Source organism: Hemitrygon akajei, unplaced genomic scaffold (genome assembly GCF_048418815.1).
Source record: "Hemitrygon akajei unplaced genomic scaffold, sHemAka1.3 Scf000190, whole genome shotgun sequence".
NCBI classification, from domain to species: domain Eukaryota; kingdom Metazoa; phylum Chordata; class Chondrichthyes; order Myliobatiformes; family Dasyatidae; genus Hemitrygon; species Hemitrygon akajei.
Genome location: NW_027332076.1, coordinates 52,733 through 80,447, shown reverse-complemented (window position 1 = coordinate 80,447; position 27,715 = coordinate 52,733). Strand labels below are relative to the sequence as shown.

Here is a 27,715-nt window from a genome sequence, read left to right as displayed (position 1 = left end):
ATGAGGAGATGGAGGATAGAAGCCCCTAAGTTGCAGGAGGCAGGTACCTGGGTGTCTGTGAGGAGAGGGAAAGGGAATAGGCAGACAGTAAGTGTACCACTGTGGTTGTCCCATTCAATAATAAGCATACCGCTTTGGAGCAACACACACAAAATGCTGGTGGAACACAGCAGGCCAGGCAGCATCTATAGGGAGAAGCACTGTCGATGTTTCGGGCCGAGACCCTTCGTCAGGACTAACCGAAAGGAAAGATAGTAAGAGATTGGAAAGTAGGCGGGGGAAGGGAAAATGCGATATGATAGGAGAAGACCGGAGGGGGTGGGGTGAAGCTGAGAGCCAGAAAGGTGATTGGCAAAACGGATACAGATCTAGAGAAGGGAAAGGATCATGGGACAGGAAGCCTAGGGAGAAAGAAAGGGAGAGGGGAGCACCATAAGGAGATGGAGAACAGGCAAAGTGATGAGCAGAGAAAAAAAAACTACATATGTCAGGGATGGGGTAAGAAGGGGAGGAGGGGCATTAACGGAAGTTAGAGAAGTCAATGTTCATGCCATCAGGTTGGAGGCTACCCAGCCGGTATATAAGTTGTTGTTCCTCCAACCTGAGTGTGGCTTCATCTTGACAGTAGAGGAGGCCATGGATAGACATATCAGAATGGGAATGGGATATGGAATTAAAATGTGTGGCCACTGGGAGATCCTGCTTTCTCTGGCGGACAGAGCGTAGGTGTTCAGCAAAACGGTCTCCCAGTCTGCGTCAGGTCTCACCAATATATATGATGTATTTAGTTTTTTTTCTCTGCCCATCACTTTGCCTGTTCTCCATCTCTCTCTGGTGCTTCCCTCCCCCTTTCTTTCTCCCTCGGCCTCCTGTCCCATGATCCTTTCCCTTCTCTAGATCTGTATCCCTTTTGCCGATCACCTTTCTGGCTCTCAGTTTCACCTCACCCCCTCCGGTCTTCTATCATTTCGCATTTTCCCCTCCCCCTCCTACTTTTAAATCTCTTACTATCTTTCCTTTCGGTTAGTCCTGACGAAGGGTCTCGGCCTGAAACGTCGACAGTGCTTCTCCCTATTGATGCTGCCTGGCCTGCTGTGTTCCACCAGCATTTTGTGTGTGTTGTTTGAATTTCCAGCATCTGCAGATTTCCTCGTGTTTACCGCTTTGCATACTGGTGCAGGCTGGGAACAACCCTCCGGGGGAGGCAACAGTCCCTGAACAGAAATGACTCACATGAGGAAATAATTTTAAGGTGATGGAGGAAAGTTTAGGGTGGGTATTGGGGTGGGCTGGGGTGTAGTCAGAGGTCAGGTTTTACACAGAGAGTGGAGGATGTATAGAATGTGCTGTCAGAGGTGGTGGTAGAGATAGACACATTAGGGACATTACAGGAATGACCGAAAAATGGAGGGTTATGTGAGATGAACTTGGAAGGCATTAACATCATGGGCCAAGTGTGTGTAGTGTGCTGTAATATTCTGTGTTCTAGCTAACCGGCTGGCTATTTTGAAGAAAAATAGGTACATTACCAGGAGTGAACTAACTGGAGCCCCCCCCCCCCCCGTCCCACCTCTGTTCCAGGCCCGGTCCCTGTCCGGCTGGTGAACGGGAACAACATGTGCTCTGGGAGAGTCGAGGTCTATCATAACTCTACCTGGGGCACCGTCTGTGGCAGGAGCTGGAATAAGAGTGAAGCGGACGTGGTCTGCAGGATTTTGAACTGTGGGAAACCTGGGTCGGTAACAACAGATGCCTCCTACGGAGAGGGCACTGGGAAGATCTGGCTGGATGGGGTGAAGTGTAATGGGACAGAGCCTGCTCTCGACCAGTGCCCTGCCAGCCCATGGGGGGTGAATAACTGCTCCCACGCAGAGGACGCTGGAGTCTCCTGCACAGGTGAGTGTGGGTGGGCAGTTCCCCTCTCGTGTGTGTGGGCTCAACTTCCATTCTTGTGTTTCTCAGAGATTGTCATCCCGTCCCGGGTCTTTGTTTCCCGAGTAAAGGGCTCCCCTCTGCAGATGAGGGGAGACGTGCATGACAACATTTGTGTTATTGTCTGCAGATGAGGGGAGACGTGCATGACAACATTTGTGTTATTGTCTGCAGATGAGGGGAGAACTTCAGAAAATATATCGGGAAAGCTTTGTGGCCAAGTTTGCAGATCAAACTGAGATAGGTGTAGGGGCTGCTAGTTTTGAAAGCAGGGGGTCTGCAGAAGGGCTTGGTTGGACAGATTCAGTGAATGGGCGAAGTGGCTGATAGAAACCAGTGCAGGAAAGTGTATGGCCGTGCACCTTGCTGGAAGGAGTAAAGGTGGAGACTATTTTCTAACAAAGAAAATTCAAAAACTCAGAGCTGTAAAAGGACTTGTGTTGGATTCCCCAATATTAATTTGAAGAGGTCCAGAATATTCAAGCCATGATGTAATGCTGTTCGTTTGGAGTATTGTGAGCAGTTTTGGGACCCATATCAGAGAAAGAATGTGCTGACGTTGCGGTGGTTTCCGAGGAGGTTGATGAGAATGAGTCTGGGTATGAAAGGGTTAATGTCTGAGGAATATTTGATGTCTCTGTATGTGTATTCCTTGTAGTTTTGAAAAATGAGGGTGGAATGTCATATTTTTATCAAAGATATCTCTGCGCTACCTGTACCCCCTCTCCCACTGTCCACACGGATTTGCCAGGATTCGGGAGCCTGAGTCACCAAGAGAGATTGCAGACCTGAACTTTATTTGGGAGATTGAAAGGTGACCTGATAGAGGTAGATATGATCTTGAGTGGCAGAGGCAGGGTGAACACACACTCCTTTCCCCAGGGAAGGGTAGGCAAAAACAAGACAGCGTAGGTTTACGATAGGAGGCAAGAGGTTTAAAAGGGACATCAGGGGCTCTTCCTCACACAGAGGGCGGTGTGTGTTTGCAACAACATAGTGGCTGAGATGGGCAGATTAGCAATGTTTAAAAGCCATCTGGATAACTACATGGTCGGAGAGGTTTAGAGGGCCATGTCCAAATGCGGGCAGATTGGACTCGCTTACAGTTAGCCCCCTTCCATGCTGTGTGACTCTGTGTCTTTGGGGTATCTGAAACTGAGGAGCTGGTCAAGCCCAGGACCACTCAGTGAGGCAGGCTGTGGACACTCATGTCTCTCTCCCTTTTTATTTCAGGTCACATTAGGAACCACTCCCAGAAAACCTGCCTGAGCGATCGAGGTAAGCGGGCTGGGCTGGAGTGTGAGCCTGCTGAGCATCAGGGCTTTGTCGACCAATTGTGCTGACATTGCTGGTTACATTCACCGTATAACTCCTATGCCGATGTCTCCTATCGTCAGAGAGTCTGGGACCAGAGGGCACAGCCTTAGAGTAGAGTAGTGGTCACCAACCATTTTAAGCCCGAAATCCCCTACCTCGGCCTTAGTGAAAGGCAAGATCAACCCCAAATCAGTTAGTCACACGCACGCGCACCGGGACTGAAAAGACCGGAAGTTAAACCCCGCAACCTGGAAGTACAAATAATGTATGAACACCAGGGGTCACCACCCTTTTTTTGCACCGCGGACCGGTTTAATATTGACAATATTCTTGCAGACCGGCCGACGGTGGGGGGGTTAAACACGACCGGAATACAGCGATACTCAAAGGAGGTTCCTTACGTCCAGTCTATTCCACAATTTAGTTTTCGTGGCTCTCAGTACTTAGCTGCTGTCCCGCTTGCTCATGTTTTTTCTGCTGAAAAAACTAAATGGGTTTGTCTCTAAGTGCTTGGGCTCAAGCAGTTTTGAGTGCTTCATTGCCTCATTAGACAGCCTCCCGCCCGCACGCACGCTGCCAGACGCCTTGGCCAGGTGCGGCTGTTCCCGTGCCGGGGCCGCTGCGGTCGCAGTCCGGAGAGAGCGACTGACCGACCGAGCGAGGAGTGTGACAGGGTGAGCGCCCGCCCCCCCGCAGGATCTATCTGATACTTACGAATTAGGTCGTCTACGAATATTTTAGCACCGGGTTCCCACGAACATTCGGTGTGCTAAACAGGTTTAGAGGTAGTGCCCATCTGTCCGCGCTCCAGGCCAGTAGCATTGATGCTTCTCACCGGCTGCGCGAGCCGGCTGGTTACCCGAGGCCAACCAGTGATCCCTGGCGCGAGGGTGTCACTGCGTTTAAAAGACTGATGACCTCGCGTGTATTCGACCTGCGCATGGCGGGGGGGCTACACGCATGCGCACCGGGCAGAAAGAACGGAACTAAAACCCCGCAACCCGGAAACAATCCCTCAACAGTATTTGTGTATTTCTTTTTCATTTTTTTCGGGATCTACTGGGAAAGTCTCAAAGATGGACCAGTCGATCGCAATCGACGGGTTGTCGACCACTAGAGCAGAAGGACACCAGTATACTAAACAGCTTTATCAGCCAAATACAGTGCCTGCAAACCTTATTCATTCCCCCCCCCCACCCACCCCGCCTTGGAAGTTTTCACGTTTTATTGTTTTAAAACATTGAATCACAACAGATTTAATTTGGCTTTTTTTGACACTGATCAACAGAAAAATACTCTTTCATGTCAAAGTGAAAACAGATCTTTACAAAGTGATCTAAATTAATTACAAATATAAAACATAAAATAATTGATTCCTTGAGATTGTGTGGACGGGTCTCTCTCAGCTTTGCACATCTGGACACTGCAATTTTCCCCATTCTTCTTTACAAAACTGCTCAAGTTCTGTCAGATTGCACGGGGATTGTGAGTGAACAGCCCTTTTCAAGTCCAACCACTAATTCTCAATTGGATTGAGGTCTGGTCTCTGACTTGGCCACTCCAGGACATTAATTTTGTTGTTTTTAAGCCATTCCTGTGTAGCTTTGGCTTTATGCTTGGGGTAATTGTCTTCCTGGAAAACTAATCTTCTCTCAATTCGCAGTTCTCCTGCTGACTGCATCAGGTTTTCCTCCAGGATTCCCCTGTATTTTGCTGAATTCATTTTACCCTCTTCCAGGGCCAGCTAGAGTGAAGCATCCCCACAGCGTGATGCAGCCACCACCGTGCTTCACAGCAGGGATGGTGTTTTTGATGATGTGTGGTGCTTGGCTTACACCAAACATAGCGCTTAGTCTGATGGTCAAAAAGCTTAATTTTGGTTTCATCAGAGCATAGAACCTTCTTCCAGCTGACATCAGAGTCTCCCACACGCCTTCTGGCAAACTCTAGCTAAGATTTTATGAGTTTTTTTCAACAGTGGCTTTCTCTTTGCCAGTCTCCCATAAAGCTGCGACTGGTGAAGCACCAGGGCAACAGTTGTTGCATGCGCAGTCGCTCCCATCTCAGCCACTGAAGCTTGTAACTCCTCAAAGTTGTCATCGGTCTCTCGGTGGCTCCCTCACAAGTCTCTTTTTGCACGGTCACTCAAGTTTTTGAGGACAGCCTGCTCGAGGTGGATTTACAGTTGTGCCATATTCTTTCCATTCCTTGATGATTGACTGTACTGTACTCCAAGGGATAATCAGTGACTGGGAAATTTTCTTGTATCCATCTCCTGACTTGTGCAAAGTTGCTTGGAATGTTCTTTTGTCTTTCATGGTGTGGTTTTTGCCAGGACCTTCCAGATAGAGGGTGTATTTTTACTACAATCAATCGAGACACCTTGACTGCACTTTAACTCCATTGAACTAATTAAGTGACTTCCAAAACCAATTGGCTGCAGCAGTGACGATTTGGTGTGTCATGTTAAAGGGGGTGAATGCTTGTGCAAACAGTATTTTGTATTTGTAATTAATTTAGATCATGTTGTAGCGATCTGTTTTCAGTTTGACACAAAACTGTCTTTTTCTGTTGATCAGTGTCAAATTAAATCCACTGTGATTCAGTGTTGTAAAACAATAAAACAGGAAAACTTCTGGGGAATGGGGGGTTGAATACTTTTTATAGGCACTGTATGCTGACTGATATTACATAAGAAATAGGAGCAGGAGAAGGGCACCTGGCCTGCTTCACCATTCAATAAGATCATGTCTGATCTGTCTGTAAACTCGTCTCCATCTACCTGCCCTTTCCCCATAACCCTCAATTCCCCTACAATGCAAAAATCTATCCAATCTTGTCTTAAATATATTTACTGAGGTAGCCTCCACTGATTGGTTAGACAGAGAATTCCACAGATTCACCACTCTCTGGGAAAAGTAGTTCCTCCTTATCACCATCCTAAATCTGCTCCCCCAAATCCTGAGGCTATGTCCCCCAGTTCAAGCCTCACCTACCAGTGGAAACAACTTTCCTGCCTTAATCTTATCTATCCCTTTCATAATTTTATACATTTCTATAAGATCTCCTCTCATCCTTCTGAATTCCAGTGAGTACAGTCCCAGGCCATCAATCTCTCTTCATAGTCTAACCCCCTCGTCTCTGGATTCAACCTGGTGAACCTCCTCTGCACCGCCTCCAAAGCCAGTATATCCTTCCTCAAGTAAGGAGACCAGAACTGCACACAGTACTCCAGATGTGGCCTCACCAGAACCCTGTACAGTGCAGCATAACCCCCTGCTCTTAAATCCAATCCCCCCAGCAATGAAGGCCAACGTCCCATTTGCCTTCTTGATAACCTGCTGCACCTGCAAACCAAACTTCTGTGATTCATGAACAAGCTCTCCCAAGTCCCTCTGCACGGCAGCATGCTGCAGTTTTAACCATTAAAATAATAATCTGCTCTTCCATTTTTCCTTCCAGAGTGGATGACCTCATATTTACCAATGTTTACAACTCCATCTGCCAGACCTTTGCCACTCTCTTAACCTACCTCTTTGCAAACTCTCCGTATCTTCTGCACAAGTTCCTCTCAATTTAGTATCATCAGTAAACTTAAATACAGTACACTCAGCCCCCTCTTCCAGACTTGTTAATGTACATCGTGAACAGTTGCTGGCCCAGCTCTGACCCCTGCGACACACCGCTCACCACTGATTGCCAAAAGAGTAACACCCATGTATTGCAACTCTCTGCTTTCTATTGGTTAACCAATCCTCTATCCATGTCAATACATCACCCCAACTCTCTGCTTTCTATTGGTTAACCAATCCTCTATCCATGCTAATACATCACCCCAACTCTCTGCACTCTATTGGTTAACCAATCCTCTATCCATGCTAATACATCACCCCAACTCTCTGCTTTCTATTGGTTAACCAATCCTCTATCCATGCTAATACATCACCCCAACTCTCTGCTTTCTATTGGTTAACCAATCCTCTATCCATGCTAATACATCACCCCAACTCTCTGCTTTCTATTGGTTAACCAATCCTCTATCCATGCTAATACATCACCCCAACTCTCTGCACTCTATTGGTTAACCAATCCTCTATCCATGCTAATACATCACCCCAACTCTCTGCTTTCTATTGGTTAACCAATCCTCTATCCATGCTAATACATCACCCCAACTCTCTGCTTTCTATTGGTTAACCAATCCTCTATCCATGCTAATACATCACCCCAACTCTCTGCTTTCTATTGGTTAACCAATCCTCTATCCATGCTAATACATCACCCCAACTCTCTGCACTCTATTGGTTAACCAATCCTCTATCCATGCTAATACATCACCCCAACTCTCTGCTTTCTATTGGTTAACCAATCCTCTATCCATGCTAATACATCACCCCAACTCTCTGCTCTCTATTGGTTAACCAGTCCTCTATCCATGCTAATACATCACCGCCAAATCTGTGCATCCTTTTCTATGATTAAGTCTTTTATGTGGCATCTTATCAAACGCCTTCTGGAAATCCAGGTAAACAATGTACATCTGCTCCCCTCTATCCACTGTGCTCCTTATGTCCTCAAGGAACTCCAGTAAGTTTGTCAAACAGGACCTGCCTTGGCTGAATCCATCTGCATCTGCCTGATGGATCCATTTCTTTCCAGATGCCTCATTATTTCTTCTTTAATGATAGCTTCAAGCATTTTCCCAACTACAGATGTTAAACTAACTGTCCTGTAGTTACCTGCCTTTTGCCTACATCCTTTTCTGAATCCAATATCAATTCCCGCTTGTCATCCCCCAAGAGACCCACATTCACTTTGACCACCCTTTTCTGCTTTATGTAATGATAAAAACTTTTTGAATTCATTTTTATATTTGTGCTAGTTTATTTTCATAATCTATCTTCCCTTTCTTTAGTAGTGGTTCTTTGCTACTTCTTAAAGTTTTCTCAATCTTCCACTTTCCCACTACTCTTGGCAACTTTGTGCGCACGAGCTTTTAGTTTGATGCCTTCCTTTATTTCCTTGGTTATCGATGGCTGTCTCTCCCCACCCTCACTGTCCCTGCTTTTAACTGGAATATACTTTTGTTGAGCACCGTGAAAAATCTCTTCTACTGTTCCTCAACCACACCACCATATTACCTGTGTTTCCAGTCTACACTAGCCAAATCCTCCCTCATCCCATTGTGGTCTCCATTTTTTATACATAATACACTGGTTTTAGACCCACTTGGCACATGGCCAAATGGTTAAGGCGTTGGTCTAGTGATCTGAAGGTCGCTAGTTCGAGCCTCAGCAAGGCACTTAACCACACATTGCTCTGCGACGACACTGGTGCCAAGCTGTATTGGCCTAGTGCCCTTCCCTTGGACAACATCGGTGGTGTGGAGAGGGGAGACTTGCAGCTTGGGCAACTGCTGGTCTTCCATAAATCTTGCCCAGGCGGCCTCAGTCATCATCGAAAATCGACGGACAGCCGAAGAAGAAGGGTTTAGTTCGAACTATTGCACCCTTCAATTGTATGAGAAATCGTGGTCACTCTTCCCAAGAGGATCCCCAACGACCAGATTGCTGATTTTACCTGTCTCATTGCACAGGACCAGATCTACGATAGCACGTTCCCTTGCAGGTTCAGTAACAGGCTGTTCCGGAAAGCCATCAAGGATGCATTCTATTAAGTCCTCCTCAAGACTGCCTCAACCAACTCGATTCACCCAATCTATGTGCAAGTTAAAGTCCCCCACGATAACTGCTGTCCCATTCTTACATGCCTCAAATATTACTCTGATTAATGCCTGGGCCACCGTAATGTTATTATTCAGTGGCCGACACACAACTCCCATCAGTGATTTTATTTCCCTGGACTATTCCTAATCCCGACCCAGACGGATTCAGCATTCTGCTCCTTTGATCTTATTAGCAGGAGTCAGCATGGGTTTGCGTGTGTGAAGTCGCCCATCCAAAGGCCGGTAGATCCTGTTCCATAGAATTCCCTCTGTAACTTCTTCACCACTGACGTCGATCTGACTGATCTGGTTTGTTCTTGCTACCCTTGCTAAACATAGAACAACACCAACCACCTTCCGGTCTTCAGGGGCTGGCAGTGAAGCCAAGATCTATGCACGGGGCTGCACAATTCCTTCTTCAGCCTCCCGACACCCAAGGGTGCACTCAGTCAGGCCCTGGCCACTTTAATGCTGCACATACCTCCTCTGGGGTAATATGAGTGTCCTCCAAATCATCTCCACTTCTTCCCCTCATCGACTGAGCAACTGAGGTTTTTTCCTCACTAAACTCAGGCAAAACGTTCACCTTTGGCTCCAAACATCATCTGTGGCTCAAAACATAGGTAGCTCTGCTGATCCCTTGACAGGACCCTGCTCTCTCCATGACCATCCTTTTACTCTTAATTAGTGTCTTGGGGTCCACATCCATAGACCTCTCAAAGCTACCACACAAGTTGATGGAGCTGTTAAGGAGTATGATGTGTTGGCCTTCATTCATCGGGGGATTGAGTTCAAGAGCTGTGAGGTAATGTTGCAGCTCAATAAAACCCTGGCAGATCACACTTGGAGTATTGTGTTTAGTTCTGGTCGCCTCATTATCGGATGGACGTGGAAGCCTTAGAGAGGGTGCAGAGGCGAGTCGGCAGCATCTGCCTGGATTAAGGAGAACGGCTTATGAGGAAAGGATGGGGGAGCTGGGCTTTTCTCTGGAGCGAAGGAGGACGAGAAGTGACTTGATAAGGTGCACAGGATAATAAGAGACATAGATCGAGTGGACAGGGAGAGCCATTTTCCCAGGGTGGAAATGAATTTGAGGGTGATTGGAGGAAGATCTAGGCAGATGTCTAGGCGAGGTGGGTGCATGGAACGTGCTGCCAGGACTGGAGTTGACACAGATACACCAGGGACATTTAAGAGACTCATAGATGGGCATGTAGATGATAGAAAAATGGAGGCAGGGGTTAGAATGATTTTGGAGTAGGTTGGAGGGTTGGCACAACATGTACTGGACAGTAGTATTCTATGTACTCTGACTATTGTGACACCTCTCATCAGAGACCCTCCCCTGCTTGTGTGTAAGTTCTGCCCATGTGGCCTCACTGAACGATTTCCCTGGGAACATTGACCCTAAGCACCACTGTTACATCCTCTCTATGTAAAAGGACAACTGCCCCTTCTTGCTGACCCACACTGTACAGTCGAACACTGAGCTACCAGTCCCGGCCTTCCCTCAGTGCCCAGATGCAAAGCACATCGTCTTCACCCTCCCTAACGGTTAAGCCTTGAGTGCTGAAATGAATGACATTTCAATGGCTGTTCCTGCTCCAATCCTGGCAACCAGGCCTACTATCACTGGCCGCTGCCTTGCACTGGAGCCAGCCTCCTCAGAAAGCTGAGATCAGCACGAGAAGTTGTTCTTTGGTGAACCAGCATGAGGCTTTAAAAGAGCTCTGGAGTTACCAGCTTTACGGGGAGCCGTCATCAGTGAGTTTGGTCGTGGGTGAAACAGCTCGGGAGCTTTCAGTTTCTTTTTCACTGGCTGAAATCAGTGCAAGAAATTGTTTGTTAGTGACACAGCACAAGGTGTAAAAAGAGCTCAGGAGCTTTTAGCTTCTTTTCAGCAGGGAAGTGTGAGCAGAGTGACCATGGTTGGAGAGGGGCATTGTTAGAGTGGTCTAGCTTGGGCAAGCCGGGGTGGGGTAAGTAAGCAAGTAAGAAAGTTTCTAGTAAATTTTCTTTTCTGTTAGTACATGGCCAGTATGCTAATCACAGGTCCAGAGGTAGTGGTACATTCCTTGTGAGATATGGGACCTCCTGTCATATGATACCTACATCTGCACAAAGTTCACCAAGAGGCTGTGTTAAGGAACGGGAGCTGCAGCTTGATATCTTTGGCTCATACGGGAGAATGAGGAGGTGATAGATATGAAACAGAGAGAGGTAGTCACTCCTAAGTTGTCGGGGACAGGTACCTAGATGGCTGTCAGAGGGAAAGGGAATTGGCGGCCATTCCCCTCAATAACATCGCTTTGGATACTGTTGTGGGGTGAAGGGAATACCTCGCAGAGGGAAGCTGCAGCGACCGGGCTCGGAAGGGAAGGGGGTTCCACAGTGAGAGGAGCAGACAGCAGATTCCATGAGGCACCGGGATGGTACGTCTACTCCCAAGTGCCAAGGTCATGGATATCTCACATCAGGTCCACAGCATTCTTCAAGGGGTGGGTGATATAGTCCTGGTCCATATTAATCCCAGTGATACAGAAACCTACAGCACATTACAGCCCCTTCGGTCCACAATGTAGTGCCAACTACGTAACCTACTCTAGAAACTGCCTAGAATTTCCCTTCTGCATAGCCCTCTGTTTTTCTAAGCTCCATGTATCTATCTGAGAGTCTCTTAAAAGACCCTATTGTACCCACCTCTACCACCTTCGCTGGCAGTGCATTCCACACACCCACCACTCTCTGTGTGAAAAACTTACCCCTGACAACCCCTCTGTATCTGCTTCCAAGCACCTTAAGCCATGCCCCTCTCATGGTAGCCATTTCAGCCCTGGGAAAAAACCTCTGGTTGTCCACAATGCCTCTCATCATCTTGTACACCCCTATCAGGTCACCCTCATCCTCCATCGCTCCAAGGAGAAAAGACCGAGTTCACTCAACCTGTTCTCATAAGGCATGCTCCCCAATCCAGGCAACATCCTTGTAGATCTCCTCTGCACCCTTTCTATAGTTTCCACATCCTTCCTGTAGTGAGGTGACCAGAACTGAGCACAGTACTCCAAGTGGGGTCTGACCAGGGTCCAATATAGCTGCAACATTACCTCTCGGCTCTTAAACTCAATCCCACGATTGATGAAGGCCAATACACTGTACACATTCTTAACCACAGAATCAACCTGCGCAGCAGCTTTGAGAGTCCTATCGACTCAGACCCCAAGATCCCTCTGATCCTTCACACTGCCAAGAGTCTTCCCATTAATATCATACTCTATCTTCAAATCTGACCAACCGAAATGAACCACTTTACACTTATCTGCATTGAACTCCATCTGCCACTTCTCAGCCCAGTTCTTCATCCTATGATGTCCCACTGTAACCTCTGACAACCCTCCAGACTATCCACAACACCTCCAACTTTTGTGTCATCAGCAAACTTACTAACTCACCCTTCAACTTCCTCATCCAGGTATTTTATAAAAATCACGAAGAGTAAGGATCCCAGAACATATCCCTGTGGAACACTACTGGTGACCGACATCCATGCAGAATATGACCCGTCTACAACCACGCTTTGCCTTCTGTGGGCAAGCCAGTTCTGGATCCATAAAGCAATGTTTCCTTGGATCCCATCCCTCCTTACTTTCTGAACGAGCCTTGCATGGGGAACCTTATCAAATACCTCGCTGAAATCCATATACACTACACCCACTGCTCTACCTTCATCAACGTGTTTTGTTACTGCCTTAAACAATTCAATCAGGCTCGTAAGGCACAACCTGTCCTTGACAAAGCCATGCTGACTATCCCTGATCATATTATGTCTCGTGATTCGGCTAGGCTAAATCAGAGGATGGTTGGATGGCGCTGCTCACCACAGGGCCGGAAGAGCCTATTCTGCGCTGTATCTCAATAAATAAACAAAATTTTGGTGTCATTCCTCTGTGCGCCTTGTGGCGCATCAGGCTGCAACCTTCCTGTTTCTTCAGCGTCTGTCTGGTTTTTTTTTTGTGAGGCTGAGTTGCTAGCTTTACGCTCAACCCAGCATGGACGCAAAGCGTGCAAAGCGTCCAAATGCTCATAAATCCTGCCTCTCAGAGGAACTGAATGCGTATTTTGCATCAGTCTTCACAGTGGAAGACATCTGCAGTGTACCGCACATTCAGGAGTGTCGGGGAAGTGAAGTTTGTGTAGTGAAAATTACAACTGAGAAGGTGCTCAGGAAGCTTAATGGTCTGAGGGTGGATAAATCTCCTGGACCCGATGGAATGCACCCTCAGGTTCTGAATGAAGTAGCTGGAGAGATTGTGGAGGCATTAATGATGATCTTTCAAGGTTGATAGCTTCTGGTATTGTACCAGATGACTTGAAAATTGCAAGTGTTACTCCGCTATTTAAGAAGGGTGGGAGGCAGCAGAAAGGAAACTATAGACCTGTTAGCCTGGCATCAGTGGTTGGGAAGTTGTTGGAATCGATTGTTAGGATGAGATTACAGAGTACCTGGAGGCACATGACAAGATAGGCCAAACTCAGCATGGTTTCCCGAAAGGAAGATCCTGCCTGACAAACCCACTGCAATTACAAGCAGGGTGGACAAAGGAGATGCCGTAGACGTGGTGTACTTGGATTTTCAGAAGGCCTTTGACAAGGTGCCACACGTGAGGCTTCTTAGCAAGATAAGAGCCCATGGAATTACAGGGAAGTTACTAGCATGGGTGGAGCATTGGCTGATCGGCAGAAACAGAGAGTGGGAGTAAAGGGATCGTGTTCTGGCTGGCTGCTGATTACCAGTGGAGTTCCACAGGGTTCGGTGTTGGGACAGCTGCTTTTTACAATGTATGTCAATGATTTGGACTACAGTATTAATGGATTTGTGGCTAAATTTGCTGATGATACAAAGGTAGGTGGAGGAGTGGGTAGTGTTGAGGAAACAGAGAACCTGCAGAGAGACTTGGATTGTTTAGGGGAATGGGCAAAGAAGTGGCAAATGAAATACAATGTTGGAAAGTGTATCGTCATGCACTTTGAAAGAAATAAACGGGCAGACTATTATTTAGATGGGGAGAGAATTCAAAATGCAGAGATGCAAAGGGACTTGGGAGTCCTTGTGCAGGATACACTTAAGGTTAACCTCCAGGTTGAGTTGGTGGTGAAGAAGGCGAATGCAATGTTGGCATTCATTTCTCGAGGTATAGACTATAAGAGCAGGGATGTGATGTTGAGGCTCTATGAGGCACTCGTGACACCACACTTGGAGTACTGTGTGCAGTTTTGGGCTCCTTATTTTAGAAAGGATATACTGACATTAGAGATAGTTCAGAGAAGATTCACGAGAATGATTCCAGGAATGAAAGGGTTACTGTATGAGGAATGTCTGGCAGCTCTCGGGCTGTGTTCCCTGGAGGTCAGGAGAATGAGGGGGATCTCATAGAAATATTCCAAATGTTAAAAGGCATGAACAGATTAGATATGGCAAAGTTATTTCCCATGGTAGGGGATTCTAGGACATGAGGGCACAACTTCAGGGTTGAAGGACGTCCTTTTAGAACTGAGATGCAGAGAAATTACTTTGGTCAGAGGGTGGTAAATCGGTGGAATTTGTTGTCACAAGCAGCTGTGGAGGACGTCAATGGGTGTATTTAAGGCAGAAATTGATAGGTTCTTGATTAGCCAGGGCATCAAAGTGTATGGGGGAAAGCAGGGGAGTAGGGATGACTGGAAGAATTAAATCAACCCATGATTGAATGGTGGAACAGACTCAATGGGCTGAATGGCCTACTTCTGCTCCTATATGTTATGGTCTTATGATCTCAGGATCTTCTCCAAAACTTGCCCACCACTGAAGTAAGACTCACTGGTCTATAACTTCCTGGGTTGTCTCTTCTCCCTTTCTTGAACAAGGGAACGTTTGCAACTTTCCAATCCTTTGGTACCTCTCCCATCGCTATTGATGATGCAAAAATCATTGCCCGAGCCTCAGCAATCTCCTCCCTCGCTTCCCACAGTAGCCTGGGGTACATCTAATCCGATGCAGGATACCCTAAGGGTTAACCTCCAGGATGAGTCGATGGTGAAGGAGGTGAATGCAATGTTGGCATTCATTTCTAGAGGTATAGAATATAAGATTATTGCACCTCTCCAGAATCTGTCTACCTATTTGCAGCTCGATGTCCCTGGTACTATTGGGGGGGTCTATAAAAAATACCCAGTCAAGTTATTGCCCCCTTCCTGTTTCTGACTTCCACCCACAACGACTCAGTGGACAATCCCTCCGTGACTTCCTCCTTTTCTGCAGCTGTGATACACTCCCGCACCTCTTCTGCCTCCCTCCATCCTTTGTGAAACATCTAAAGCTCGGCACACTCAGCAGCCACTCCTGCCCCCGAGACATCCAAGTCTCTGTAATGGCCACAATGTCATAGTTCCACATATTGATCTACACTCTAAGTTCATCCACCTTGCTCATGATACTCCTTGCATTAAAGTAGATGCATGTCAAACCATCTGGCTGAGTGGTTCTTTGCTCCATCATCAGCCCATCCTCTGCCTCTTCACTTTGGTTCACTACAAATCTAGTTTAAACCCTCCCTAAGAGCATTTCTCAAACCTCCCCATCAGGATATCGGTTCCCCTTCAGTCACCACTTCCCCAGAAAAGGTTCCAATGATCCAAGCACAGTCGTGTGTTAGCAGTGTGAACGGCAATGGGCTCAGCACACTGCCTTGTGGGGATCCAGTGCTCAGTGTGATGGAGTCAGAGATGTTCCTGCCAACATGGACTGACTGTGGTCTCTCTGTCAAGAAATCCAGACTCCAGCGACACATGGCAGTGTTAAGGCCAAGCAGCGACAGTTTCTCCGCTAGTCTCTGCGGGATGATGGTATTGAACGCTGAACTGAAATCAATGTACAGGATTCTGGCATAAGTGTCTTTGTTGTCCAAGTGAGAGAGAACTGTGTGCAGTGTGGTGGATATTGCGTCCTCCGTAGAGCGATTTGGACGATAAGCAAACTGTAGAGGATCCAGCGATGAGGGGAGGCTGGCTGTGATATGAGGCTTGACAAGCCGTTCAAAAAATTTCATCACTATGGGGGTCAGGGCAACGGGACGGTAATCATTCAGACAGGCTACAACTGATTTCTTTGCTACAGGGATGATTGTGGAGGTTTTGAAGCATCTGGGGACTAAGGGAGATGTTGAAAATGTCTGTCAGGGCATCTGCTAATACATCAGCACATCCCTCGAGCACACGTGCAGGGATGTTGTCGGGACCTCCCGCTTTTCGTGGGTTAACCCTGGCAAGGGTCCTCCGTGTTTGCTCTGAATCAATGATTGGAGCTGGCTGGTCAGATGGTAAGAAGGGACTGGCTCTCCCCCTTGCTGTAGTGTTTGATGCTTCGAAGCGTGCAAAGAAATTGTTAAGCCTGTCTGGAAGAGAGGCATCGTTGTCATCAGTTTTCTGCCTGATCTTGTAGTCTGTCAGAGCTTTAATTCCCTGCCACATCCGTCTGGTGTCACCTGTGTCACAGAAGTGTCCGTGTATTTTGCCCGCGTAGGCCCTTTTCGCTTTCCTGATCCCTGGTGAAAGCGCAGACCTGGCTGAGCGAAGTGCACTCCTGTCCCCCGATCTGTAGGCTGTGTCACGGGCCTTCAGTAGTGAACGCACCTCTGTTGTCATCCATGGCTTTTTATAACCACGTGCGGTGAAGGTTTTCATCACAGTGACATCCTCTGTGCATTTGGCTATGTAGCTGATCACTGCCTCCACATACTCCTCAATGTCTATATGGTCATCATAGGAGGCTGCTGTCTTGAATATGTCCCACCCAGTCTGTGTGCAAACAACAGGCTTGTAGTGCTGAGGCTGCTTCTTTTGGCCAGACCCTTATCTGTCCTTCCTCTGCTCTCACACGTTTAAGCAGCGGTTTATATGCTGGTATTAACATGACAGATATGTGGTCAGAGTGGCCAAGATGGGGGCGGGGGGCTGCTTTGTCTGCCTGTGGTGTGTTTGTATAAACAAAGTCCAGTGTGTTATCTCCCCTGGTTTTGAAATCCACATATTGCAGGAATTTGGGGAACACAGTCTTTAAGCTGGTGTGGTTAAAGATTATGCTCTGCCTCCTGGATTATTCTATATTTGTCCAACTCCAGCTCCAGCTCCTTAATGCGGTCTTTCAGGAACTTCCTACAAGGGTAATAATCAGGGAGACTATCAGGTTCCATGAATTCCCACATCCAACTGGACGAGCATCGCACTGTCATATCTTCTATCCTGCCCGCACTGTACAATGGGCAACCAAGTCCAAATCTTCTAACCTGTTTCTCTGGCATCAGCCTCTTGAGTCAGAAAGCCTGACGCTCCTACTCTCGCTGCTGGCCGACTCCAAAACAATGATCCCCACTTGCCCCTTCTGTACTCTCACTACTGGCCGCCTCCAAAACAATGATCCCCACTTGCCCCTTCTGTACTCTCACTACTGGCCGACTCCAAAACAATGATCCCCACTTACCCCTTCTGTACTCTCACTACTGGCTGACTCCAAAACAATGATCCCCCACTTGCCCCTTCTGTACTCTCACTACTGGCCGACTCCAAAACAATGATCCCCACTTGCCCCTTCTGTACTCTCACTACTGGCCGACTCCAAAACAATGATCCCCACTTGCCCCTTCTGTACTCTCACTACTGGCCGACTCCAAAACAATGATCCCCACTTGCCCCTTCTGTACTCTCACTACTGGCCGACTCCAAAACAATGATCCCCACTTGCCCCTTCTGTACTCTCACTGGCCGACTCCAAAACAATGATCCCCACTTGCCCCTTCTGTACTCTCACTACTGGCCGACTCCAAAACAATGATCCCCACTTGCCCCTTCTGTACTCTCACTACTGGCTGACTCCAAAACAATGATCCCCACTTGCCCCTTCTGTACTCTCACTACTGGCTGACTCCAAAACAATGATCCCCACTTGCCCCTTCTGTACTCTCACTACTGGCTGACTCCAAAACAATGATCCCCACTTGCCCCTTCTGTACTCTCACTACTGGCCGACTCCAAAACAATGATCCCCACTTGCCCCTTCAGTACTCTCACTACTGGCCGTCTCCAAAACAATGATCCCCACTTGCCCCTTCTGTACTCTCACTACTGGCTGACTCCAAAACAATGATCCCCACGCCCCTTCTGTACTCTCACTGGCCGACTCCAAAACAATGATCCCCACTTGCCCCTTCTGTACTCTCACTACTGGCTGACTCCAAAACAATGATCCCCACTTGCCCCTTCTGTACTCTCACTACTGGCCGACTCCAAAACAATGATCCCCACTTGCCCCTTCTGTACTCTCACTGGCCGACTCCAAAACAATGATCCCCACTTGCCCCTTCTGTACTCTCACTACTGGCCGACTCCAAAACAATGATCCCCACTTGCCCCTTCTGTACTCTCACTACTGGCTGACTCCAAAACAATGATCCCCACTTGCCCCTTCTGTACTCTCACTACTGGCTGACTCCAAAACAATGATCCCCACTTGCCCCTTCTGTACTCTCACTACTGGCCGACTCCAAAACAATGATCCCCACTTGCCCCTTCTGTACTCTCACTACTGGCCGACTCCAAAACAATGATCCCCACTTGCCCCTTCTGTACTCTCACTACTGGCCGACTCCAAAACAATGATCCCCACTTGCCCCTTCTGTACTCTCACTACTGGCCGACTCCAAAACAATGATCCCCACTTGCCCCTTCTGTACTCTCACTACTGGCCGACTCCAAAACAATGATCCCCACTTGCCCCTTCTGTACTCTCACTGGCCGACTCCAAAACAATGATCCCCACTTGCCCCTTCTGTACTCTCACTACTGGCTGACTCCAAAACAATGATCCCCACTTGCCCCTTCTGTACTCTCACTACTGGCTGACTCCAAAACAATGATCCCCACTTGCCCCTTCTGTACTCTCACTACTGGCCGTCTCCAAAACAATGATCCCCACTTGCCCCTTCTGTACTCTCACTACTGGCCGACTCCAAAACAATGATCCCCACTTGCCCCTTCTGTACTCTCACTACTGGCCGAACCCAAAACAATGATCCCCACTTGCCCCTTCTGTACTCTCACTACTGGCTGACTCCAAAACAATGATCCCCACTTGCCCCTTCTGTACTCTCACTACTGGCCGACTCCAAAACAATGATCCCCACTTGCCCCTTCTGTACTCTCACTACTGGCCGACTCCAAAACAATGATCCCCACTTGCCCCTTCTGTACTCTCACTGGCCGACTCCAAAACAATGATCCCCACTTGCCCCTTCTGTACTCTCACTACTGGCTGACTCCAAAACAATGATCCCCACTTGCCCCTTCTGTACTCTCACTACTGGCCGACTCCAAAACAATGATCCCCACTTGCCCCTTCTGTACTCTCACTACTGGCTGACTCCAAAACAATGATCCCCACTTGCCCCTTCTGTATTCTCACTACTGGCCGACTCCAAAACAATGATCCCCACTTGCCCCTTCTGTACTCTCACTACTGGCCGACTCCAAAACAATGATCCCCACTTGCCCCTTCTGTACTCTCACTACTGGCTGACTCCAAAACAATGATCCCCACTTGCCCCTTCTGTACTCTCACTACTGGCCGACTCCAAAACAATGATCCCCACTTGCCCCTTCTGTACTCTCACTACTGGCCGACTCCAAAACAATGATCCCCACTTGCCCCTTCTGTACTCTCACTACTGGCCGACTCCAAAACAATGATCCCCACTTGCCCCTTCTGTACTCTCACTACTGGCCGACTCCAAAACAATGATCCCCACTTGCCCCTTCTGTACTCTCACTACTGGCCGACTCCAAAACAATGATCCCCACTTGCCCCTTCTGTACTCTCACTACTGGCTGACTCCAAAACAATGATCCCCACTTGCCCCTTCTGTACTCTCACTGGCCGACTCCAAAACAATGATCCCCACTTGCCCCTTCTGTACTCTCACTACTGGCCGACTCCAAAACAATGATCCCCACTTGCCCCTTCTGTACTCTCACTACTGGCAGACTCCAAAACAATGATCCCCACTTGCCCCTTCTGTACTCTCACTGGCCGACTCCAAAACAATGATCCCCACTTGCCCCTTCTGTACTCTCACTACTGGCCGACTCCAAAGCAATGATCCCCACTTGCCCCTTCTGTACTCTCACTACTGGCCGACTCCAAAGCAATGATCCCCACTTGCCCCTTCTGTACTCTCACTACTGGCCGACTCCAAAACAATGATCCCCACTTGCCCCTTCTGTACTCTCACTACTGGCAGACTCCAAAACAATGATCCCCACTTGCCCCTTCTGTACTCTCACTACTGGCCGACTCCAAAACAATGATCCCCACTTGCCCCTTCTGTACTCTCACTACTGGCCGACTCCAAAACAATGATCCCCACTTGCCCCTTCTGTACTCTCACTACTGGCCGACTCCAAAACAATGATCCCCACTTGCCCCTTCTGTACTCTCACTACTGGCCGACTCCAAAGCAATGATCCCCACTTGCCCCTTCTGTACTCTCACTACTGGCCGACTCCAAAGCAATGATCCCCACTTGCCCCTTCTGTACTCTCACTACTGGCCGACTCCAAAACAATGATCCCCACTTGCCCCTTCTGTACTCTCACTACTGGCAGACTCCAAAACAATGATCCCCACTTGCCCCTTCTGTACTCTCACTACTGGCCGACTCCAAAACAATGATCCCCACTTGCCCCTTCTGTACTCTCACTACTGGCCGACTCCAAAACAATGATCCCCACTTGCCCCTTCTGTACTCTCACTACTGGCCGACTCCAAAACAATGATCCCCACTTGCCCCTTCTGTACTCTCACTACTGGCCGACTCCAAAACAATGATCCCCACTTGCCCCTTCTGTACTCTCACTACTGGCCGACTCCAAAACAATGATCCCCACTTGCCCCTTCTGTACTCTCACTACTGGCCGACTCCAAAACAATGATCCCCACTTGCCCCTTCTGTACTCTCACTACTGGCTGACTCCAAAACAATGATCCCCACTTGCCCCTTCTGTACTCTCACTGGCCGACTCCAAAACAATGATCCCCACTTGCCCCTTCTGTACTCTCACTACTGGCCGACTCCAAAACAATGATCCCCACTTACCCCTTCTGTACTCTCGCTGCTGGCCGACTCCAAAACAATGATCCCCACTTGCCCCTTCTGTACTCTCACTACTGGCCGACTCCAAAACAATGATCCCCACTTGCCCCTTCTGTACTCTCACTACTGGCCGACTCCAAAACAATGATCCCCACTTGCCCCTTCTGTACTCTCACTACTGGCCGACTCCAAAACAATGATCCCCACTTGCCCCTTCTGTACTCTCACTACTGGCTGACTCCAAAACAATGATCCCCACTTGCCCCTTCTGTACTCTCACTGGCCGACTCCAAAACAATGATCCCCACTTGCCCCTTCTGTACTCTCACTACTGGCCGACTCCAAAACAATGATCCCCACTTACCCCTTCTGTACTCTCGCTGCTGGCCGACTCCAAAACAATGATCCCCACTTGCCCCTTCTGTACTCTCACTACTGGCCGACTCCAAAACAATGATCCCCACTTGCCCCTTCTGTACTCTCACTACTGGCCGACTCCAAAACAATGATCCCCACTTGCCCCTTCTGTACTCTCACTACTGGCCGACTCCAAAACAATGATCCCCACTTGCCCCTTCTGTACTCTCACTACTGGCCGACTCCAAAACAATGATCCCCACTTGCCCCTTCTGTACTCTCACTACTGGCCGACTCCAAAACAATGATCCCCACTTGCCCCTTCTGTACTCTCACTACTGGCCGACTCCAAAACAATGATCCCCACTTGCCCCTTCTGTACTCTCACTGGCCGACTCCAAAACAATGATCCCCACTTGCCCCTTCTGTACTCTCACTACTGGCCGACTCCAAAACAATGATCCCCACTTGCCCCTTCTGTACTCTCACTACTGGCCAACTCCAAAACAATGATCCCCACTTGCCCCTTCTGTACTCTCACTACTGGCCGACTCCAAAACAATGATCCCCACTTGCCCCTTCTGTACTCTCACTACTGGCCGACTCCAAAACAATGATCCCCACTTGCCCCTTCAGTACTCTCACTACTGGCCGACTCCAAAACAATGATCCCCACTTGCCCCTTCTGTACTCTCACTACTGGCCGACTCCAAAACAATGATCCCCACTTGCCCCTTCTGTACTCTCACTACTGGCCGACTCCAAAACAATGCCTCCCCACTTGCCCCTTCTGTACTCTCACTACTGGCCGACTCCAAAACAATGCCTCCCCACTTGCCCCTTCTGTACTCTCACTACTGGCAGACTCCAAAACAATGATCCCCACTTGCCCCTTCTGTACTCTCACTACTGGCCGACTCCAAAACAATGATCCCCACTTGCCCCTTCTGTACTCTCACTACTGGCCGACTCCAAAACAATGATCCCCACTTGCCCCTTCTGTACTCTCACTACTGGCCGACTCCAAAACAATGATCCCCACTTGCCCCTTCTGTACTCTCACTACTGGCCGACTCCAAAACAATGAGCCCCACTTGCCTCTTCTGTACTCTCACTACTGGCCGACTCCAAAACAATGATCCCCACTTGCCCCTTCTGTACTCTCACTACTGGCCGACTCCAAAACAATGATCCCCAATTGCCCCTTCTGTACTCTCACTACTGGCCGACTCCAAAACAATGATCCCCACTTGCCCCTTCTGTACTCTCACTACTGGCCGACTCCAAAACAATGATCCCCAATTGCCCCTTCTGTACTCTCACTACTGGCCGACTCCAAAACAATGATCCCCACTTGCCCCTTCTGTACTCTCACTACTGGCCGACTCCAAAACAATGATCCCCAATTGCCCCTTCTGTACTCTCACTACTGGCCGACTCCAAAACAATGATCCCCACTTGCCCCTTCTGTACTCTCACTACTGGCCGACTCCAAAACAATGAGCCCCACTTGCCTCTTCTGTACTCTCACTACTGGCCGACTCCAAAACAATGATCCCCACTTGCCCCTTCTGTACTCTCACTACTGGCCGACTCCAAAACAATGATCCCCAATTGCCCCTTCTGTACTCTCACTACTGGCCGACTCCAAAACAATGATCCCCACTTGCCCCTTCTGTACTCTCACTACTGGCCGACTCCAAAACAATGATCCCCAATTGCCCCTTCTGTACTCTCACTACTGGCCGACTCCAAAACAATGATCCCCACGCCCCTTCTGTACTCTCACTACTGGCCGACTCCAAAACAATGATCCCCACTTGCCCCTTCTGTACTCTCACTACTGGCCGACTCCAAAACAATGATCCCCACTTGCCCCTTCTGTACTCTCACTACTGGCCGACTCCAAAACAATGATCCCCACTTGCCCCTTCTGTACTCTCACTACTGGCCGACTCCAAAACAATGATCCCCACTTGCCCCTTCTGTACTCTCACTACTGGCCGACTCCAAAACAATGAGCCCCACTTGCCCCTTCTGTACTCTCACTACTGGCCGACTCCAAAACAATGATCCCCACTTGCCCCTTCTGTACTCTCACTACTGGCCGACTCCAAAACAATGATCCCCACTTGCCCCTTCTGTACTCTCACTACTGGCCGACTCCAAAACAATGATCCCCACTTGCCCCTTCTGTACTCTCACTACTGGCCGACTCCAAAACAATGATCCCCACTTGCCCCTTCTGTACTCTCACTACTGGCCGACTCCAAAACAATGATCCCCACTTGCCCCTTCTGTACTCTCACTACTGGCCGACTCCAAAACAATGATCCCCACTTGCCCCTTCTGTACTCTCACTACTGGCCGACTCCAAAACAATGATCCCCACTTGCCCCTTCTGTACTCTCACTACTGGCCGACTCCAAAACAATGATCCCCACTTGCCCCTTCTGTACTCTCACTACTGGCCGACTCCAAAACAATGATCCCCCACTTGCCCCTTCTGTACTCTCACTACTGGCCGACTCCAAAACAATGATCCCCCACTTGCCCCTTCTGTACTCTCACTACTGGCCGACTCCAAAACAATGATCCCCACTTGCCCCTTCTGTACTCTCACTACTGGCCGACTCCAAAACAATGATCCCCACTTGCCCCTTCTGTACTCTCACTACTGGCCGACTCCAAAACAATGATCCCCACTTGCCCCTTCTGTACTCTCACTACTGGCCGACTCCAAAACAATGATCCCCACTTGCCCCTTCTGTACTCTCACTACTGGCCGACTCCAAAACAATGATCCCCACTTGCCCCTTCTGTACTCTCACTACTGGCCGACTCCAAAACAATGCCTCCCCACTTGCCCCTTCTGTACTCTCACTACTGGCCGACTCCAAAACAATGATCCCCACTTGCCCCTTCTGTACTCTCACTACTGGCCGACTCCAAAACAATGATCCCCACTTGCCCCTTCTGTACTCTCACTACTGGCCGACTCCAAAACAATGATCCCCCACTTGCCCCTTCTGTACTCTCACTACTGGCCGGCTCCAAAACAATGCTGCCCCACTTGCCCCTTCATCTGCAGTGCTCTGCTCCTGATGCTGATCGCCCTCTGGAATGTCCGATCAGCTGCAGATTTGGGACGTGTTCAGCACAGCTTTGTGGGCCGAAGGGCCTGTATTGTGCTGTAGGTTTTCTGTGTTTCTAACATCATGAAGGGTCCCGCCCACCCTGTTTGTCCCACTGCCATCAGAGACGGGGCTTCATTGCCTCCACACCAAGATACTGGATTCAGAAACAGTTCCTTTCCCCTGCAGTGATGCTGATCAACACCTCCACCCCCAACCAGCACTACTTTAACATCTCCTGTCAGTCACCTTCTGTACCGACAGCCCTGTGCCTGGTGTCACCTTATGGACATACAGTATCTGTATATAAACTACCTTACATTTATTGTGTTCTTCACCCTTTAGTGTGCTGTCAGATCTGGAACAGCAAATCATTTTGTTACCTTTACACGTGAACTAGAAAATCAATCTTGATTCTCAGAGCAGCATTCTCTGCACACACAGCCCTGCAAGGATGCTGGTCCAGGTACAGCCTCCTCCTCTCGTTCGGATAAAATCCAGAGCAATACACACAAAGTGTTGTCAGGGAGTGACCATGGAGAGGAATAAAACAAGAGCCTTCACTAGCCCTGCTCTACTCCAGATCTCAAAGGTTCAGGAACCTGCCCGTATCCAGAAACAACGACCAAGGCTTCTTGTTTTAGCAGTTTGTGCTCACAACTCTGATTCCATTCCACAGACCTCCAGAAGACACGAATTGCTGGAGAGGTTACATTTACCCTGATCGGCAGCGAACTTTGTCCAGCTGATGAGGCAGTCACAAAAGCTTTGGAAAAGCTGGTTAGTAAACCTCACCTACTCCTGACACCATGACATCCCTCCGTCTCTCCGCCCATCAGATACTGTGTACGGACTGAGTGTTCCCCCGCACCCCCGTCCATCCCTTCCCGCAGCAACTGTGGGGAGTCTGACTGTAAGCTGTAATGTGGCAAAATGGATATTAATGTATAAATATTTCTGTTTCACCCGCAGATTGAGACGCTGCTCTCCTCCTTCCCAGGAAACAACGTCCTGGACGTCCGTGTCAGTTCGCAGGAGAACAGTACGAGCTGAGCTGATCTCCGTACACACCAGACAGCAGATTCCCTGCTGGACAGATTGAACCCTCTCACTCACCATTCCCCATGAATTAACACCAACACACACACACACTCACACTCTACAGGGAGTTAGGAAGGACGTTGAGAAGCAGGACCTCAAAGGTAGTAATCTCGAGGTTGCTGCCTGTGCCACACGACAGTGAGGATAGGAATAGAATGGGGTGGCAGAGAAATGCATGGCTGAAGCAGGGGCAGGGATTCAGATTTCTGAATCATTGGGACCTGTACTGGGACAGGTGGGAACTGTACTGGGACAGGTGGGACCTGTTCTGGGACAGGTGGGAACTGTACTGGGACAGGTGGGACCTGTTCTGGGACAGGTGGGACCCGTACAGAAGGACAGGTGGGACCTGTTCTGGGACAGGTGGGACCCGTACAGAAGGACAGGTGGGACCTGTTCTGGGACAGGTGGGACCCGTACAGAAGGACAGGTGGGACCTGTTCTGGGACAGGTGGGACCCATACAGAAGGACAGGTGGGACCCGTACAGAAGGGACAGGCTGCATATAACCATATAACAATTACAGCATGGAAACAGGCCATCTCGGCCCTTCTAGTCCGTGCCGAACGCTTACTCTCACCGAGTCCCACCGACCTGCACTCAGCCCATAACCCTCCATTCCTTTCCTGTCCATATATCTATCCAATTTTTTTTAATGACAAGTGTTTGAATCAGAGGGGGACCAGTATCATTGTGGGCAGGTTTACTAGAGCTAGGAGAGGGGGATGGGAGCCAGTATGATAGGGTGGAGGTTTACAAGTAGATGATGGGTGTAACATGAATGTAAGGAAGGACAAGCCACCTTCTCGTCGTGTCCACGGACAGTCTATCATGGCCCAGCCAGAACTGGACACATCTTTGTGCCTTGCTGTTGAATTCAGCAAGATCTGCAACGACTGGCCAATGATTGGGTACAAATGCAGACAAGATGAGGTAGGACGGAAGGTGCTGTATTTAAATGCATGTAGCATTCGGAATAATGTGGATGAACTCGTGGCACAATTCGAGATTGGTCAGTATGACATTATGTGGCTGAAAGACGGCCATAGTTCTTCTATAGGCCAAAGGATATACTTTGTATTGGAAGGACAGGCAGGAAGGCAGAGGTGGTGGTGTGGCTCTGCTGGTAAGAGATGGAATTACATCTTTAGAAAGAGGTAACGTAGTCAGAGAATGCTCAGTCTTTGTGGGTGGAGTTACCAAAACGCAACAGTAAAAAAACATTATGGGATTCGTATATAGATCTCCAAATAGCAGCCAAGATGTGGGGTTGAGATTGCAAAGGGACCTGGAAAGGGTACGTAATAAGGTTAATATCACGATTGTAATGGGGACTTCAATATACAAGGGGATTGGGAAAATCAGGTGTACAATGTCCTGTGTATGTTACTAAAAAGGGCTTCTTTGGTTTGTTACGAGTAGGGATGTTTCTTTGTCTGTTAAATGTTTCTCTCGCCGTTGTTTCGCTTTAGAATGGCTGATATGGTAATTGTATTCATTTGTTAATCAATGGGGAATGTTATTGTGTTTTGTGAGGCTGGGAACTTGGGGGAGGGGTTGCGCGGGCTTGGGGAGTCCGGAGGGAGACGCCGAGGAAGGTGGACGTGCGCTCGGACGACCACCGGGGAGTCCGAGGTGGAAGACGTGGAAGTCGGAGGCAAGCGATGAGGGGTCGAATGGTTCGCTGGTTGAGCTCCAACGAGTGCACTAACTGACAGAACTTTGATAACTTGGCGCCTTTTGTTTTTTTCTTGTATGTATATATATTGTATTGCCTAATACTCTTTTAATTTTAGTAAACTCTTTAAAGTGTATTTCATACCGGTATTGGTTGTGGGTTTGATACTGTTGGCGGGCGTGAGACATAAACGCGATTCTTACAGCACCTGCGTGTACGGGAGGTGGGTTGGTGAGTGGCTGGATCTCCTTTTCCCCTAGACATATACCAGCCTGTTGGGTAAGGGTTACACAAG

General features: G+C 48.7%; 1 protein-coding gene across 1 annotated transcript; it reads left to right on the top strand.

Moving 5' to 3' along the window:
• Positions 1 to 27,561, top strand: LOC140724340 (scavenger receptor class A member 5-like). The gene is made up of 5 exons (XM_073038794.1): positions 1 to 43; positions 1,582 to 1,896; positions 3,166 to 3,210; positions 25,321 to 25,421; positions 25,614 to 27,561. The coding sequence occupies exons 1-5, from the start codon at positions 1 to 3 to the stop codon at positions 25,692 to 25,694; spliced, it is 585 nt and encodes a 194-aa protein (XP_072894895.1). The 3' UTR covers positions 25,695 to 27,561.
• The last annotated feature ends 154 nt before the right edge of the window (positions 27,562 to 27,715 follow it).

Bases quoted from the DNA above. Each gene is read 5' to 3' on its own strand.
- LOC140724340 (XM_073038794.1), top strand. From the start codon at position 1: ATGAGGAGATGGAGGATAGAAGCCCCTAAGTTGCAGGAGGCAG. The intron at 44-1,581 runs GTACCTGGGTGT...CCTCTGTTCCAG, and splicing joins CCCTAAGTTGCAGGAGGCAG to GCCCGGTCCCTGTCCGGCTG. The intron at 25,422-25,613 runs GTTAGTAAACCT...TTTCACCCGCAG, and splicing joins CAAAAGCTTTGGAAAAGCTG to ATTGAGACGCTGCTCTCCTC.